Genomic DNA, 20,274 nt, shown 5'->3' with positions numbered 1-20,274 from the left:
GATAGACTCACAGAACATACTACGATAGACTCACAGAACATACTACGATAGACCCTCACAGAACATACTACGATAGACCCTCACAGAACATACTACGATAGACCCTCACAGAACATACTACGATAGACCCACAGAACATACTACGATAGACCCTCACAGAACATACTACGATAGACTCACAGAACATACTACGATAGACTCACAGAACATACTACGATAGACTCACAGAACATACTACGATAGACTCACAGAACATACTACGATAGACTCACAGAACATACTACGATAGACCCTCACAGAACATACTACGATAGACTCACAGAACATACTACAATAGACTCACAGAACATACTACGATAGACACAGAACATACTACGATAGACACAGAACATACTACGATAGACTCACAGAACATACTACAATAGACTCACAGAACATACTACGATAGACTCACAGAACATACTACGATAGACACAGAACATACTACGATAGACACAGAACATACTACGATAGACACAGAACATACTACGATAGACACAGAACATACTACGATAGACTCACAGAACATACTACGATAGACTCACAGAACATACTACGATAGACACAGAACATACTACGATAGACTCACAGAACATACTACGATAGACTCACAGAACATACTACGATAGACTCACAGAACATACTACGATAGACTCACAGAACATACTACGATAGACTCACAGAACATACTACGATAGACACAGAACATACTACGATAGACACAGAACATACTACGATAGACCCTCACAGAACATACTACGATAGACCCTCACAGAACATACTACGATAGACCCTCACAGAACATACTACGATAGACCCTCACAGAACATACTACGATAGACTCACAGAACATACTACGATAGACTCACAGAACATACTACGATAGACTCACAGAACATACTACGATAGACTCACAGAACATACTACGATAGACCCTCACAGAACATACTACGATAGACTCACAGAACATACTACGATAGACTCACAGAACATACTACAATAGACACAGAACATACTACGATAGACCCTCACAGAACATACTACGATAGACCCTCACATAACATACTACGATAGACCCTCACAGAACATACTACGATAGACCCTCACAGAACATACTACGATAGACACAGAACATACTACGATAGACACAGAACATACTACGATAGACACAGAACATACTACGATAGACCCTCACAGAACATACTACGATAGACCCTCACAGAACATACTACGATAGACACAGAACATACTACGATAGACACAGAACATACTACGATAGACACAGAACATACTACGATAGACTCACAGAACATACTACGATAGACACAGAACATACTACGATAGACACAGAACATACTACGATAGACTCACAGAACATACTACGATAGACACAGAACATACTACGATAGACACAGAACATACTACGATAGACACAGAACATACTACGATAGACTTGGTAATTGTTCAATTACGTGTGGCATGAAGAATAAATGTCATTATCTCCTAATTGGAATATGAGTAAATATGAAGTCCATTGAGTAGATGGTCCGTCGTTGAATAGGCAGTTAATTAATGAATCCGAGTCATAAGTTTTGATTTTCCATCAAATGAATTGTGTAAGAATAAATACCATATTTCTCACATTCTATTTTATCTAACTGCAACTACCTAATTGGGTATTCGATATTCGGATGTTTTGATGGGTACACGATTAGCCGAGTACATATCATGTTTATATCCCTATAAATGATGCAGCATATTGACTATAACACATTGAGATGGAGAACTAGGCCAGATTTACTCCAGCGGAATCTTAATAATGGAATTTATACATTGTATATTACAGAGATTAGTTATAAATCTTCATTTAAATAAAACTGTAGAGATCATACATATAAAGACAATCCTTAAAGTGTGATACGCCATGGGAATACACTTGCGTCATGTAATAATCCCACAAGAAATGTTGTATAATCCAATAATACAGTCTAAGAACTCTATACCGAAATATTTACATTCACATTGTTATGAATTTTTTAAATTAATTCTAGATGAAACACTGCACGAAACGCAGGTGGGGCTAATAAAGGCACTATATTGATTGTTCAACCTGACATAAAACAAGAGGCCCATGGGCCACATTGCTCACCTGAGTTACCTTGGTCAGTATGTGCGCCCGGTCCATTTGGGGGTTCTTCATTTTGTAAATGTTTACTGTTATACGAGGTTCTCATTCAACAAACTCGCAACTGTCAAGCGATAATCATGGGTACACTCCTAATGTATAGATGGTTTAAAATCAAACTTGGTTCTCCCGAAAACGAAACAAGCGCTCTACTGACTCAGCTACCACGTATGATTGTTATTATTAATAAAAACAACGTATACCCTTAATTAGGGATACGGTATACCTAGATATTATTTCAGACATGCAATATATTATACCCATGTGATGCAATAATTGTGCATGTAGCAGCTGCAAATTAAGATGTTGAATCAATGATGAGTAATCTAGGTAACGTTTCGTGATTTTAAACACTTTTAAAAACGAAATTCTGAAAGAATATTTATTAAGGTGAAGAGAATTTAGTATAAAGTAACAGTGCAATATTGCCCGTATTAACTGCTCACTTTTAATTTCTGAGTACAGGAGACCTCAGGCAAGAGATCCTTACCGCTCAGCAACGTCGCCGGCGTGTTCTATATCCTGATTGGGGGACTAGTCCTTGCCGTGCTGTTTGGTGCCTTTGAGGTGACACTCAAACGACTGCAACTTGTTCCCAAGGTAACATTTTTGAAAAACAAATATACAGTTGCCAATTGCAATATATGTACAAATTAGAAGCAGTAATTGAGATTATTTATATATATTTTTTTTATCATTAATGTAGCACTAATATATTTCAAATCTCAGTATGGAAATATTTACTATTTAAAAGCATATCTACACAATAAATGACCGTGATACGTCTGAAGCAAAGCTGATTCGAACACCATCCGAACGAGAGAATGGAAATGTTTCAGACTATGGCATCAACCGCACGGATTATATCAACGACGAAGTACACAACAGTGAAATTGTAAGAAGCGCTTGTGTTATAGATATCAGTGTAATTCTACCAGATAAATAGTGTTTATTTTAAGAAGCGCTTGTGTTATAGATATCAGTGTAATTCTACCAGATAAATAGTGTTTATTTTAAGAAGCGCTTGTGTTATAGATATCAGTGTAAGTCTACCAGATTAATATTGTTTATTGTAAGAAGCGCTTGTGTTATAGATATCAGTGTAATTCTACCAGATTAATATTGTTTATTGTAAGAAGCGCTTGTGTTATAGATATCAGTGTAAGTCTACCAGATTAATATTGTTTATTGTAAGAAGCGCTTGTGTTATAGATATCAGTGTAATTCTACCAGATTAATATTGTTTATTGTAAGAAGCGCTTGTGTTATAGATATCAGTGTAAGTCTACCAGATTAATATTGTTAATACTTTATTTTATTCTTTGTTATACAGAGCCAACAGGGGTTTTCTGGATTTATCGGGTTTGAAGCGTTTGGTGACGGCAATGCCCATACAGACGTTTAGTGGCGAAAGTGTTTCATGACAATCTATGCAATCTATTGTGTAAATCAAATTTATAAAGTTATATACACTCAAGGGAAGTATTTTCTTTTAGATTTCTAGTTTATTCTGCTGCAAGATTTTCTGGGTCACCTGAATAACTCGGGATGACCTTTTGCAATTGGCCCCATCTGTTATCGTCCGCCGTGCGTTAACAATTACGCTTATTTTAATTTCTTTATCATATTAACTCTTTCTTTTCGAATTCATTACAAAGCGTCCTTACCGTTACCTCGCACTAACCTTTGACATCAGTCATCATTCAAAACATGGGTTTGGGACAGAGGATGACGCAATAAGCTAAAATTAAATCATCCAATGAGATTCCTTGTTTAAGATGCAAGTTTGGTAAGGGCAAAACAGAAAGTAAACAATGATCTTCGTGGGGTACTTTTCTCAACATAATGAACATTGCTTGTTGTTTTATAGGTAAATTAATTAATAATTCACATTTTCGTCCCTTACATGTATATGTTGTAGCTATTTATTAATCTATTTCAGTTCTAAATAACTTGTTCAATTTGTTGAAACACAATCGACAGACCTACTTGGGAAATCCATCGTTTTCATGCGGCTCGTATTCTAAAACTTAGTCTATGTGGGGTGTTTTTTTTTTAAAATTCGAAAATCAATCGACGGTCACAAATTTTATACCATGTTGCCGATGCCGCACGAGGCGTGTTTAGTTTCGTTTTCGACCGATTATTAAAGCCGTTGTCGGATTGGCTCCACGCTACAGGCTGCAAACCAATCATATGCTCCGTCTTGAACCCATGTTTTGAATGGTGACTTGTCAAGGGTTAGTGCGAGGTTACGAATCAATAACGCTTGACTTGTGAAGATGTGGCATGTCAAACATTGCCAAATCTGACTAGTTTTATTTTCTAGATCTGCGCATCTTAAAGGAAAACTGAATGCATAATTATGCAAAGCAGGAAGGCCTCAATCAAAATTGTACATTTCATGACCCAGGGGTTCAGTTTCTAGGATGGGGCCAAATGGGACATATATTGTTAATATTTCTAATGTTTAAAACTGTGATTTAATGGAATCTGCATTGTATGAAGGTGCATATACATATTGATTTGGCAAACTGCAGCTTTGTTAATCTTCAAATCTTCTTCATCGTTTTCCCAATATGTTTGGCTGTACCCTGGCTTCAGAGGTCGAAGATAAACAGGCTTGAATCCACTCTATATTGAGGATGATACGTCTTGAATATTTTGAAATAGTTTCCTTCCAGTCTTTCACAGTTGCAAAACATTGGCTTCAGAAGTAAGAATTGATTTGATATAATTATATATATTTAAAAAAAATTATAATCACACCCTTGTCTGTTTTTATAGTAAGCAATCGATCATATTTCACAATAGAACATGCCTTTAGCAACACTAATTTGACAATACTTAAGGATGCCATTGTATTAATTTGATAATTCATTACATTATAGTTGTATATCCAGTGATTTTGCCACTAATATTTTTACAAGTTGTAATCATGTTCATTCCCCCGTGAATGCGATGCAGTTGTGAACAATGCGCGAATATGCTTAAGGGTATGAACTGCAATTACGCTTCACGCAGGCATACTTTTTATTCATGAAATATGCTGGTGTGAATCGTTACAGTTCATATCCTCGTGCATTTTCAAAGATATTTAACGAACTTGTTATGGATTATATAAATATATTTGGAATTCAAATGGATTTTGATCGGGCTCGATAATTGGCGTAAGCTATTTCCGTATAAAACAAGCAAAGTATAACTTTAAAAAAAAAAAAAAAAAAGCTTCCAGTCTTTACGAACATTTTTTAAAAGAAATGTTAAAGACGAATTCTACACAATGAAATAGATGCATGTATACACGGTCGTGGAAGTTAATGCAAATATATTGCAAAGCACTTTTCTTTATTAACACATAGCTATCATAGAATTTGCGAAATGCTGACTTTAAACGAGACTGTTGAAACCCTTGTAACAACCACTTGTTTGTAGCCTGCCTCGATTTAAATCGAATCAACATATGAATGAAAATGACCATTGTTAATAGATGAAACGTCATCGATATATCTAAATACCTAGTAGAAGCCCACAGCAAGATAGTTTTCTTTTCGTGTAGAAGCTTTTGAGTAAATTCTGCTTCGTAAGATATAAAAAAGGGTCAGCTAACTAAGGGCCACAATTCATTCATGGGAATTCCAACAAACTGATGGAAGATATGGCAAATTTTCACATCATACATTTCTCACCAATCACTATTAGAAGGAATAGCATAGTCCCGTCGAAATTTTTTACTCATATTGATACGTCACCTGCTGTAGGTGAAGTACCACAAATTTAGAACTATGATTAGCGCAAAGGTGAGAGTTCTTGAATATGCCAATGCTTGATGCGATCTCCGTTTTTAAGGTCATATCCAAAAGACCCGTGATTCTCACTTCCAAATACCTAGCGTTTGACGAAGGAGCAATCACTACCTATGTTAACGTCTTAGGTTTGACGCGGTCATGGCACGAGCAAGGCTCGAACTCACGACCTCCCGGATATGAAACGAATACTCTACCACTGAGCTACTGCGATCGGTACACGTTAACACAAATCAAACTCATCTGAGTGTTTTCTCCGAATTTTATACTCGCCTTCACATTTTTCGTGCGCTTTGAACTTCCGGTGTAAACACATAGTATACTAAACTCTTGAAATGGGGTTTAGTGTAGCCGGTATCGTAAGGCCTGGTTCGATCATGTAAACAAAAAGCCGGGAACATACTTCTAAACCACAAAATGATATTTTCAATCTTTGATATGGATCTACACACGAAAATGCGCGTTCACTTAAGGTATTGATTGCTACCCTGTGGTGTGTCGTATTTTTTCCGACGCAGCAATCTCGCCTACTCGTGGGATCTTTCTTCTGCATTGGAAAGAACTTCACATCTGCCAGATAGCCAATATCTTAAATCAGCATGACGTCCATTGACGGGGTTTAGAACTCATAATAATCTTGGGCACGTAGGATCGTTATTCAAAGTTTAGGGTAAGCTAAAAGAAATAATAACATAACAAAACCACCATGTTCTTTTGGTCGATCTTCAAAATCCAGATTGTGGTGGGGGTGGGTGGGTTGTCATACAACTTGCATCTCCAACGAGTTTCTTATACTTCAATTTCTTAAATCGAAGGGTGGGGGTTGTGGCGTAAGACTAAATAAACCTCAAATTTTGTTGTACGAAACATCGGTTTCTTAAACCATGGAGGGGACCTTCAAGTCATAACTTCCATTACTTATCGGATCTCACATTCTTACCATTCACGTCCCGTGAGGATCCAGGGTAGAATAGGTCCTCAATACCCCTTGCTTGTCGTAAGAGGCGACTAAATGGGGCGGTCCTTCGGATGAGACCACAAAAACGGAGGCCCCGTGTCACAGCAGGTGTGGCACGATAAAGGTCCCTCCCTGCTCAAATGCCGTAAGCGCCGAGCATAGGCCTAAATTTTGAAACCCTTCACCGGCAATGGTGACATCTCCAAATGATTGAAAAATTCTGGAGCGGGGCGTTAAACAATATACAATCAATCTTACCATTGACATTCAATACTACTGCAAAACAAAAAGGTTGGGGGGGGGGGGGGGGGGGGCAGTCGCCTAATATATCTTAAATCCATATATCTATAACAGAAAATAAACATTGTTTAAAAAGGTACCCGACTCCCTCATTCTACGTGCCTGAATCTACGTATAACTGCATATGTATCGTCTGCACCGGAAGTATCGAGGTCTTGAAGATGATTGCAATCATAAATCAGTGTTCCGGCTGCAACTCGAAAGTGTGCTATCCTGATCCCATTCTGACACTGGGGACCATGATTTGAACTATGGTTTACATGACTGAATAATGAAACTTTCCTTTGGTAGTTGGTTTTAGATAATTTTACTACATGTACATTTCTTTTGTTCTCTATTGTCAGATGTTTGAATAAAATACACATATCAACACAAGTTGCGTACCTTGTCTGCCATCTTGTGGTGATAAAAGGTATTTCTCCACGTTGGCCATCGTATTTTTTTTCCATCTATTCCTGTCAATTACAATAATGCACCAGGGTGGGGCAATCCATAAACTTGCGATAGCTTAGTTTCATGTAACTTCCAACGATCGTGGTAGCCAAGTTTCACCGAGAAAATAAGCACCGCCTTCAAATTTACCTGGCCTGTGAACTCTTGTCAATCAGGAGAAATTAAGCTTCAGACTGGATGCTAGAAATTGATGGACATTTAGTTACTAGTCTTTGCATATACCTTATCTATCTTATCTGGGGATCGAGGCACCTGTGCAATCTTATGATGCTTACCGCGTAATCCAACTGGAGAGAGAATTTTCATGTAGAGATAGTCATACAATAATAGTAGTAAATTTTGCATACAATTACATAAATTATAATAGAATATAGTAGGTTATGATTAGGAATCGTACCGATTGATAATAATTTGTATGGATTATTAGAATATAATTTACACGAACATCGATTTTATGCTAAACAGAATAATTATAAGTAAATATATTGTACGTTAATGAAATTTTGTTTACATTCAGTTGAAAATTTATAAGCGTAATTTCCCCTCGAAACATAGCGACAAACGTGCTTATTAAGTTGGTGTTGAGGTTCTATGTAACGGTTGGTGTTGGCTATTCTCTTTAGAGAAGTCGAGAGGCATAACCTTCATCGACTTCTCTTCGCAAGCATTCATGTTTTGATTCTGGAAAACGTGTAAATGCCGGAGTCGGTGACGGTTTAAGCTTCGACCGACGTTTCCACTCAGATGTGCCTGGATTCACGCAATAGACAACTTGTTTTCAAACATTTATTAGCAATACACAAAACCGTCACAAGGAAATCAAAACTTACTTGCTTTTAATCCATTTTCAACATGCCCCTGTCCCGGGTTTAAATCACAACTCTGTTTACGTCAGCCTGCTTTCTCTTAACTGGTCCCCTATTGTGACAGCTCCCAAGACCAGTTAACGTAAACCCAGGACAGGGGACATGTTGAAAATGGATTAAAAGCAAGTAACTGTTGATTTCCTTGTGACAGTTTTGTGCATTACTGCTAAATGTTTGAAAACAAGTTGTCTATTGCGTAAATCCAGGCACATCTGAGTCCAAACGTCGGTCAAAGCATAAACCGTCACCGACTCCGGCATTTACACGTTTTCCAGAATCAAAATATGAATGCTTGCGAAGAGAAGTCGATGAAGGCTATGCCTTTCGACTTCTCTAAAGAGAATAGGTGTTGGCACGATAAAGAACCCTCACCGCTACGTACTGAGTGCAATGCAGGTCAGAATTTGTGGCATCTCATCTACAGCTGATGAAGTCCCTTTATGAGTGAGAAATTTCGAACTGAAATTAAAATAACATTGAAATCAGTTGGTTTCAGCCTACTTCCCTTATAAATAGGCGATTGATTGATTGGTTGGTTGTTTTACATGTACGTCTTCGTAAAAACAACATGGCGGTGATGTAAACAAATCTAGGTCACCAAACGTTTTTCTCAATTTAAAACTTATTATGCCCACCTTTAAAGAAGAGGGGCATATCGGTTTGCACCTGTCGGTCGGTAGACCACGTGTTGTCCGCTCAATATCTTAAGAAGCAATTATTTGATCGTAATGATATTTCATATGTGGGTTGGTTATGAGTAGAAGAAGACCCCTATTGCTTATCAGGTCAAAATGTTAAAGGTCAGGGGTCAATCTACTCTGGACATAGGAAGACCTTATCCGCTCAATATCTTGAGAACCCTTTGCTTGACAGACATCAAACTCGGTACACTGGTACATAATCAGGAGAAGATGACCCCTATTGATTTTGAGGTCACATGTTCAAGGGTCAAACTGGACATAGGAATGTACTATCCGCTCAATATCTTGAGAACCCTTTGCTTGACAGATATCAAACTTGGTACACTGGTCCATCGTCAGGAGAAGATGACCCCTATTGATTTTGAGGTCAAGTGGTCAATGGTTAAACTGGACATAGTAATATAATGTCTCCTATATTTTAAGAATTCTTTGCTTGATTGACACCAAACCTAGTACTCTGATACAGCATAAGGTCTAGATGACCCTCATTGATTTTTAGGTCACTTGGTCATTCCACTCCTGACATAGGAAGATATTGTCTTTTCAATATATCGAATTGGTGATACTACTATCAATCAAATTATGTATGTGTATAAACCTTTTCAATTCTGCACTATAGGGCACATATCTTGTCTTTATTAGAAGTTTATATCTCACCTCAATATTTTTTCAAACACCCCTTAGCCTTTATTACTGCTTGTATTCTCTTGTACAGGTCCTGAATGAAATTCGGATGGATATTTTTCCATGTCTGACGAACAGTAGTTTCCAAGTCATATGCGGTTCTTAAATTCTGAACTCTTGAACACAATTTTGTTTGAGTTTTTACCAATAGTTTGCGATTATATTTAAGTCAGGATTTAGAGCAGGACATTCCATTGTCGGAATATTTTCTTGTTCTATAAATTCTTTCACAGACCTGGACCTATGCAGGGAGGGGGGGGGGGGCATTATCGTCTTGAAAAATATAGTCGTTGGATGGAAAATGTGCTACAACAACTGTCCACAAATGATTGTCATTATTTCTATATACTTTTGGGTATTTACGAGGGCTGTTCGATATGTAATGTGTATTGTACCATACTGTGATAAACGCTTTGCACGATTTCGTGGATGATGATACTCCTGAATAGCGCTATTCAATACCTTTCCAACGGTATAATTACGAGCCTTCAGCTCCACATAGTTTTAAACTTATAATCATTTCAATAGAGCCAGTCGTTGACCACTGTTATAAAAATGGTTGGGAAACGGGTTGAGAATATTGAAGAAATTAGAGCTTATATAAAAGTTCGCACAAAACTCGGTCATTCGGTAATGCAGATTTTTACTGAATTGGGGGAAGTTTATGGGTCTGATAAGGTATCTTATGAGACAGTTCGTAGGTGGAGAAAGAAATTTCTGACGGGCACAGAGTACGTCAAAGATGCAGCAAAATCTGGCCGACCTGTGACTGTAACAGGCAAGGCAAATGTCTCAAAAGTCAGGGAAATAATTGAGAGTGGTGGCACAATTTGTTATATTACCAAAGCTGTTGGCATATCGCTATCGCGGGTGCATTTCATTTTGAAGCGTATTTTGAAAGTACGAAAGATTTCTGCCTGACGGATATCGCATATATTGTCAGATGACCAAAGACGGGTATGAGTACAAACCGCTAAGCAATTGCTCAAAATGTTTCCCAAATTCAATCAACGACAATTTGCAAACATTGTTACTGGTGACGAAACATGGGTTCACTATTTCGAACCAGTAAGAAAAATTGGAAACAAAATATGGCTAACTAAACATGGTAGATGGCCTGTAGTTGCCAAAAGAACCATAAGCACAAAACAAGTTCTTTATTGCATATTCTTCTCATGTGATGGTATAGCCGTACAAATTCCCGTGCAGAAGGGCAAAGGTGTTGCAGGTCGGTATTAGCGAAATGTTATACTAAAAAAGCTCAAGAAATATTATCATAAACGACGCCCTGTGTCAGGATTTAGGCATGTTCGTCTACTTCATGATAATGCTCTATCACTTACATCTGAGCCTGTGAAGCAATTTTTGAAGTCGGAGAAGGTTACCGTCTGGCCACACCCACCATACTCTCCAGATCTAGCCCCATGCGACTTTTTCCTTTTTCCAAAACTTAAAAAGTTCTTATCTGGTCGCCGTTACAAGTCCCGGCAAGCGCTTGGCCCAGTCACCAGTCAGTGCCTCAGAGGTCTACCTAAATCAGCGTACCGTGACGCATTTCAGAAATGGATTCAGAGATGGAAATTATGTATTTCAAACTGCGGAGAATGCTTTGAAGGGGTGTAATGTTCATTTCACAATTTGAGTCGAATACTTTTGAGATATCGTACAATACACATTACATATCGAACAACCCTCGTATAAAGTAAGAGAGATACTTTCATTACTGAAAACGATGCGCAAAACACATGCGTTTCCAAATTTCGTTCTAAACGATGCCATGTTTTTACGAATACTTACGACCCGAGACTAACCAATTAACTTATTTTATCGCAATTCACCTTTGAATTAGAACGCTTTACCCGATATAGTATTGCGTTGAGTGACGACACAATTGAATGAGACGATTGAACAGTTTGAATGACATGTTTGCTGTAATACAACAAGAGTTTTCATTGGTCGATTACAGTCCGCCCACTTTCTCGAGCGGATTCAGGTGATCAGATAAGATGGACGAACTAGAAAATTTACTATTCTCTTTAGAGAAGTCGAGAGGCATAGCCTTCATCGACTTCTCTTCGCAAGCATTCATATTTTGATTCTGGAAAACGTGTAAATGCCGGAGTCGGTGACGGTTTATGCTTCGACCGACGTTTGGACTCAGATGTGCCTGAATTTACGCAATAGACAAGTGTTTTCAAACATTTAACAGCAATGCACAAAACCGTCACAAGGAAATCAAAACTTACTTGCTTTTAATCCATTTTCAACGCCTTCAACGGCACGCCCCTATCCCGGGTTTAATCACAATTTTGATTACGTCAGCCTGCTTTTCTCTTAACTGGTCCCCTATTGTGACAGCTCCCAAGACCAGTTAACGTAAACCCGGGACAAAGGTGAATTGCGATAACATCTTAGTTTGACGCGGCCATGGCACGAGCGTGGCTTGATCTAACGACACGACCACTCTACCACTGAGCTACCGTGTGGATGACCAAATACGCTATGGGCTAGCCCTTTTCGGATTGAGCAATATGATAAACACTAGATTTGAAAATATCAATGAGAACAAGTGTTTTACAACGATTCTTCTAATAGATCAGGATTTTCCGCCTTCATTTAAGGCATGCTTGTTATTAAACACGTTACAATGTATCATCAATAATTTCAAGTTACATAGGCAATTGCAATATTTTTATCTCCTAACAAGAATCAATTTCGTCCCTCTTTTAGCGCGAGAAGCAGTAGAATGAATTTCGAGTCAAATTTAGATAATTAGAACACATGTTATGGGTTGATGAGAATATTGCAAAAGCTGTCAAATTTCAAAAAAAAAGAGTATATTAACGAAAAATGAAAGGTTTAATAGGAATTTGATACGTTAGATTCAATATCATGTGAATATTGCAACGCCAAACACTGCCGATCATTACGTACACCAGATTTTTTTTTTATAAACATACATGTATACTGTAGTGTAATCTTGAATATCTCAATTACAACTGTGTCTGTAATTTTTATCAGTATGCAATAAAGGTGTTTGTCGTGAAAATTGCAAAATTTTGTGACTTCACTTAGCTTCAATTCTGCCATCGTCAGATACCCACGGGTGATCTTGTGTTTTACTCATCACCCATGGGCAAACTCGCCGAAAAATCATCGTATGTAATTAATATGCGCGGCTCATTTGATTGGCTGCTGCACAGAGTCGCGATGGCAAATAAACGAATCAAAGTTTATGTTACGTATATATGTTCGGCAATGACAAAAACTTTAACACACAGATTGCAAATAAATCCACGTACCGGTGCATTTCGCATTTTGAAAAAGGTACTCCCATATAATTTTTGACTGGTATTTGATATAAGTGACCTGTACGACTTGTCTTTCACCGTTTTAAGACAAAATTTGCACGTTTTAACGGGCATCAAGATATTTAGCATAAACAGCAAACTAATAGACATATTTTCAAAACTGAAGAGATCCAACTTTCTAATTGGTTGTTTATAATCATCAAAGTAGCATATTTTACGACGATATTTCGACGAGTTTGCCCACGGGTGATGAGTAAAAAACGACATCACCCGTGGGTATCCGACGATACAATTCTGCAAGTATCAAACAACTTAACCGTTAGATCTATATACCCCGGTATGTATTTCATAGCTTTAAAATTATCATGGTAATTCCAAATATATACGATAGCATTACTTTCCATCGAAGAACGAGTCCTTCCATTCAATATAGCTAGGTGTTTCCGGGGGCTTCACCCCATGGATCCCCACCAGTCCCCAGTGTTTTGAAGTGGACTCGCTGCCATAGTGCCTTGTGTCCCTTCCCTCGTCCCTTTGAAAAATCCTGCACTCGTCAATGTACACTGTACAATCGTCCTCAAAATGCGTGGAATACTAATTGTTCTCTGCTTCGTACCAATAAAGAAAGCAATGGAATCCCCTAGACTTCAGCATTGACGTAGCTTGATCGAACACGCCCTCAATTCCTACACCCCACCGTCCATTTATTCATACCGGTGTAGACAAGACATACGGTATTCAGAAAAAATTTACGATAGTCGATCAATATGAAGGGATTTTTTTTAAAACTCGAAATTACCTCGTTATTACCACAGGCACCAGACGTTTGAAGTCGCACTCCCCTTGATCCACATCCCTTTATTGTGTAAAACAAACTATGAAGAAGTATTTCCTGTAAATGCGTGGAATTTATGTTTGTTGTATCTAATATCCAAATTCCAAATGTCATTTGCATTTTAGTGTTGATAAAATTTAAGTTACATGGTGTTACTGGATTAAATATACTTATAAATAGGGCAATATTTCCTACTCGAGTCGATGTATTCATGTCTGTCTCCGTTTTGAACAGCATGTGCAAGTAAATGACGTGTCCGCATTCGATTAGATTTCTTTGGAATGTGTATCGTGCGGCAGGCATCATATAGTTTGTAAGTACATGCTGAAATTTTCTGCAATTATCTGTCCGTCCGTGCCTGGATATATATATATATATATATATATATATATATATATATATGGATTTTAGCTTCCATTTTCAGGTGAATGCAAATTGAATATTCAAATTTTAATTCAATTTACAATGTATTTATTGATTCACCAAGCATGCTGGCATACAATCATGATCCACAATATGAGATATATAATGATGATAAACTAAATACTAACACTTCATATACATAATATGTCAATACAATTATACATGTATGCATTTGACATGAAGTTGTTTATCTTAGAGACGTCTATATTTTTATACAGTATTACTACGCTAATTTATTATGAAGCAAGATAGGGGTGAGATGAATATGATTTTCACAATCACTTACCCCTGGAGTTCAAGGGGTTGGAGAAAGACCCCCCCTTCGGAAACACTGGATCCACCACAGTAATCATTCTATGATAATTTTGTCATTTGGTTCTGTCCTAATTACTTAGCGCACAAATGAATTTTTTTTTTCATAAATCACATAACATATACGAATTCGTTTGACACTATAGATGAGAGCCATGCATTTATCATGGAGATGACGATATTTGGTTAGTTTTAAGACTTCGAAGAATTCTAAAGGTTTGGGTGCTGTTGTTTAATTCGAGGTCACTATCGGATTCAGGAACATTTTTTGAACTAGTGAAGACCTATTACCTAGAAGCTCCGCGGAAGTTAAAACTTATATTAGATCTTTTTCATCCAGGTCTCTTTCTGTCTCTTTGTCAAAAACTTTTTTTTAGCTTCTCATCAACAGTGACTGGACCATGGTCATTTTCGAGATCGACATTTCCGCCCAGTTAAAGAAAACAGAAGAATTCATCATTTATTCAACACCAAACAGGGTTCTACAAGCATGAATTTTATATTGTTATTTTTTGCGACAGATGTTGTATGAGTGATTATACTGAATGCATGGACGATGTCCAACTTTGGAAAATATGAAAAAGTAAACGGATATAGCGGAAAACGAAGAAACCGACACCGATGAAATAGATAAAAATATAGATATGTTATCGAACTTATATCAACCGGTTGTGAAACCTGGGGAATGTCGTTTACACAAGGAAATAAAGTATTGTATAGACACTATTTTGATGTACAGAATAAAAACATTTTAGTACAGAAAGTTGTCAACAGCTAGTGTCCGCACAATGTATACAAAATAAACTTCACAGCTAGTGTCCGCACAATATATACAAAATAAAACTGATTTCATTAGAGTATCTTATTTGCAAACAATAATAATGCACCTTCTTTATCATTCCGGGATAAATCACAAAAAGTTCATTTAAAATAATTGAGAGCTTGCATCACTCTTTCGGTGGTGAAATCATACATGTACTTCATAAGAGGTGTTTAACGAGCCATTAAATAAAATTTTAGTGTAATGAGCTATCTTAAGCCCAAATACTGTGCGCGACGTCCAAATGTTCAAAATTGCTAGAAATATGTTCTAAACAAAATAATCTGACTGATTTTGTTTCAAGAAATAGAATTACGATAATTTTTAAAAAATATTCTTTTTATGTATCTGATATATCAGAGTGCAATCGTAATTCTAAATGAAATCTCGGATTGAAATACTAGGTCGAGTTAGGAATATGTTGATTTGTCTTAGTCATTGTCTTTTATCTATTTCATTTAATTATTTTATTTTTGTATTGTTCCCTCTTTTTCAAGAGGTTCTTATCCAAGGTGAAAGGTTCTTGTTGACTGGCTAGTACGACGTTTATGCATACTCCCCCCTCCCGACAATGTAACAGTCTTGCACATTCCTGACGTATTTTTAAAATTTTATTTATCTGTTATCATATACGGGTACACAGAAATGTAAATTTTATTTTATTTCTTGAATGTGTCTTGAAATATACAAATTGCACCTGCATGTGAATTTTACATATGTAACGACACTCAGATTATTAAATGTGTGAATATAAACGAAACAGTCATGACATTTTAAATATGCAAGTCGAATACTAATAATCAACATTCCATGACGATATTTTTCTTTTAATTCCTAAGTTTAAACAAAATGCGTTTGTGAAACACTGATATCCCCGAAATGCCAGCCAAGTAATTCTGGTACCCAAAGAAACATCTTCCCAAGTCAAGGGTTTCTGATCCGCTCCGCTCCCTTCACTTGGGAAGATGCCAAAGAAAGGTCTCACATAATTATGTGTAAAATATGAAAGCCCTATCACGTGATAAACATTCAAAAGTTATGACCGAGGTTAACATTTTCAAGAGTACATTTGTAGGATAAACTCCAAGGTGAAGGTCATAAGATCAAACATTTTGGTACCAAAATAAATTACTTGTCAAAAGAAATACACATGTACGTGAAATATGAAAGCCTTATCACTAATCATGAAAACGTGTTTTGTTTGGGGTTTTTTTGCGGACAAACATACAAACAGACAGAACAAATCTCCAATCACGGGGTCATAAAAATTATGTATTTGCTTATACTGTATTCCAACGTGTTTTGTTACCTACCTTAGTAAGTCATTGAATTAATGAATAAATATGAAAGTTTTGATTTATTTTCCTTTTTTTTTTTTTTTTTTTTTTTGTATAATGAGAAGCAGTTTAACTCATCGGACATGGATTATCATTTTAAAATTATCATTTATTTCTCATCGTTTTTAGATAAAATATGAAGAATATTATCAATTGAAATTGTTTGTTTCAAACCACTCCAGGAAGAACCGAATACTGCTGAAAAAAATCAAAGCGGGCAGACTATGCCTACCGTTTCGTGCAAAACAGCCAGAAAGCGGGCAGCATTTCGTGCAAAGTATTCACCGTTCTGTGCAACCACAGGCACTCGACGTTTTAAATATCTATAATAAAAAAATGTCTTCCTGTAAGTGAATATTATGTTTACAGGAAGACTTTTTTTTTTATTATAGACATTTAAAACGTCGAGTGCCTGTGTGTGCAACCTGTTCACCGTTCCACCGATCCGTGCAAACACATAATGTAGATTTGCTACCATTTAGGGATCAAATCGTAAAAATTTCCAACAGCAAAAACTACTCATTATACTGTATATCCTAAGTATGAAAGTACCACCTTAAATAGGTCAGGAGATATTAATGCCTACGTTCGGGTTTCTTAAAAGTAGGTCAAACTCCAAGGTCAAAACCTTTGGTACCCCTAAATTGAACAAACGTGAATTTGCACTACCTGAAAATGCTTGCATATTGATATGGGTAATCATGGCCCCGTTGTTCTTGAGAAGATTTTAAAAATGTTTCTCTATATTATATTCCCATATAAAACTTTTGACCCCATTGTCGTCCCACAATTTGAACAAACTTGAATATGTACTACTGGGGATGTTTGCATATCAATAAGTATTATTATTATATACTTTCAATTTCATCTCTTCTTTTTTCTTTTTAAAAGTTTGCGGGCATATATCACACGATATATGCTCGGAAACATTCCGACTCGATCGCAAACATTACGTCACAATCAATACACAAGTAAATTACTACGCCGTTAATTTTCAATTTTTTCGTGTTTTTCATCTTATACTCAGTTAAACCAATAAAGAAATTGTTAAAAATAAAATTATTGTTAGTTTCTAAATGAAATTGAAAGTATATAATAACAAGAGGCCCATGGGCCACATCGCTCACCTGAGTCACTTTGGTCCATATCAGAAGATTTTTCATATCTATTTGCATGTAAAACCGTAGTCCCTATTATGGCCCCAAACCTACCCCTGGAGGCCATGGTTTTTGCAAACTTGAATCTACACTATGTCAGAAAGCTTTCATGAAAATGTGAACTTCTTTGGCCCAATGGTTCTTGAGAAGAAGATTTTTAAAGATTTTCCCTATATATTTGTATGTAAAACTTTGATCCCCTATTGTGGCCCTATCCTACCCCAGGGGGCCATGATTTTAACAAACCTGAATCTGCACTATATCAGAAAGCTTTCATATAAATCTCAGCTTTTATCGCTTAGTGGTTCTGGGAAGAAGATTTTTAAAGATTTTTCCTATATATTTGTATGTAAAACTTTGACCCCCTATTGTGGCCCCATCCGACCCCCGGGGGCCATGATCTTAACAATTTAGAATCTGCACTATATCAGGAAGCTTTCATATAAATTTCAGCTTTTCTGGCTCAGTGGTTCTTGAGAAGAAGATTTTAAAAGATTTTTCCTATAAATTTGTATGTAAAACTTTGATGCCCCCTTGAGGCCCCATCCAATCCCCGGGGTCCATGATTTTAACAAACTTGAATCTGCACTATATAAAAAAAAAACAAAAAACAAAAAAACGAAAAAAAAGACAACAAAAAAAACAAAACAAAAAAAAACTTTGACCCCCTATTGTGGCCCCATCCGATCCCCGGGGGCCATGATTTTAACAATTTAGAATCTGTACTATATCAGGAAGCTTTCATATAAATCTCAGCTTTTCTGGCTCCGTGGTTCTTGGGAAGAAGATTTTTCCTATATATTTGTATGTAAAACTTTGACCCCCTATTGTGGCCCCATCCGACCCCCGGGGGCCATGATTTTAACAATTTAGAATCTGCACTATATCAGGAAGCTTTCATATAAATCTCAGCTTTTCTGGCTCCGTGGTTCTTGAGAAGAAGATTTTTAAAGATTTTTCCTATATATTTGTATGTAAAACTTTGATCCCCTATTGTGGCCCCATCCTACCCCAGGGGGCCATGATTTTAACAATTTAGAATCTGCATTATAAAAGGAAGCTTTCATATAAATCTCAGCTTTTCTGGCTCCGTGGTTCTTGAGAAGAAGATTTTTAAAGATTTTCCCTATATATTTGTATGTAAATCTTTGACCCCCTATTGTGGGCCCATCCGACCCTTGGGGGCCATGATTTTAACAATTTAGAATCTGCACTATATCAGGAAGCTTTCATATAAATCTCAGCTTTTCTGGCTCAGTGGTTCTTGAGAAGATTTTAAAAGATTTTTCCTATAAATTTGTATGTAAAACTTTGATGCCCCCTTGAGGCCCCATCCAATCCCCGGGGTGCATGATTTTAACAAACTTGAATCTGCACTATATCAAAAAAAAAAAAAAAAACCCGAAAAAAAAAGACAAAAACAAAACAAAACAAAAAAAAACTTTGACCCCCTATTGTGGCCCATCCGATCCCCGGGGGCCATGATTTTAACAAATTAGAATCTGTACTATATCAGGAAGCTTTCATATAAATCTCAGCTTTTCTGGCTCCGTGGTTCTTGGGAAGAAGATTTTTCCTATATATTTGTATGTAAAACTTTGACCCCCTATTGTGGCCCCATCCGACCCCCGGGGGCCATGATTTTAACAATTTAGAATCTGTACTACCTAATAAAGCTTATCTATAAATCTCAGCTTTTCTGGCCCAGTGGTTCTTGAGAAGAAGATTTTTTAATGACCCTACCCTATTTTTACCTTTTCTTGATTATCTCCCCTTGGAAGGTGGTCTGGCCCTTTATTTTAACAATTTAGAATTCCCTTTACCTAAGGATGTTTTGTGCCAACTTTGGTTGAAATTGGCCCAGTGGTTGTTGAGAAGAAGTTGAAAATGTGAAAAGTTTACAGACGTACGGACGCCGGAATACGGGTGATCAGAAAAGCTCACTTGAGCTTTCAGCTCAGGTGAGCTAAAAAGGTTATAGACTTCGTATGGGAAAATATGACGACCTCATTTTTTGTCGCGGACGGACCTCGCAAGCTCGGTCCGTCTACGCGCCAAAAAACTCCATACACAGTCTATAACCTAAA

The 20,274-nt window shown here is 37.0% G+C and overlaps 1 protein-coding gene across 1 annotated transcript in view; it reads left to right on the top strand.

The window, feature by feature from the left end:
• The window catches only part of LOC125679998 (glutamate receptor 2-like), a 34,548-nt gene extending 30,847 nt beyond the window's left edge, over positions 1-3,701 (top strand). Inside the window, exons 17-19 of the mRNA XM_056153418.1 lie at positions 2,690-2,824; positions 2,979-3,119; positions 3,558-3,701. Coding sequence (XP_056009393.1) covers positions 2,690-2,824; positions 2,979-3,119; positions 3,558-3,629 — 348 coding nt within the window. The 3' untranslated portion in view covers positions 3,630-3,701. The remainder of the gene's footprint in view (positions 1-2,689; positions 2,825-2,978; positions 3,120-3,557) is intronic.
• The last annotated feature ends 16,573 nt before the right edge of the window (positions 3,702-20,274 follow it).

This window comes from Ostrea edulis, chromosome 2 (genome assembly GCF_947568905.1).
Source record: "Ostrea edulis chromosome 2, xbOstEdul1.1, whole genome shotgun sequence".
In the NCBI taxonomy this organism is placed as follows: Eukaryota; Metazoa; Mollusca; class Bivalvia; order Ostreida; family Ostreidae; genus Ostrea; species Ostrea edulis.
The sequence above is the reverse complement of the archived record's forward strand: the minus strand, read 5'-3'. Positions and strand labels throughout refer to the sequence as shown.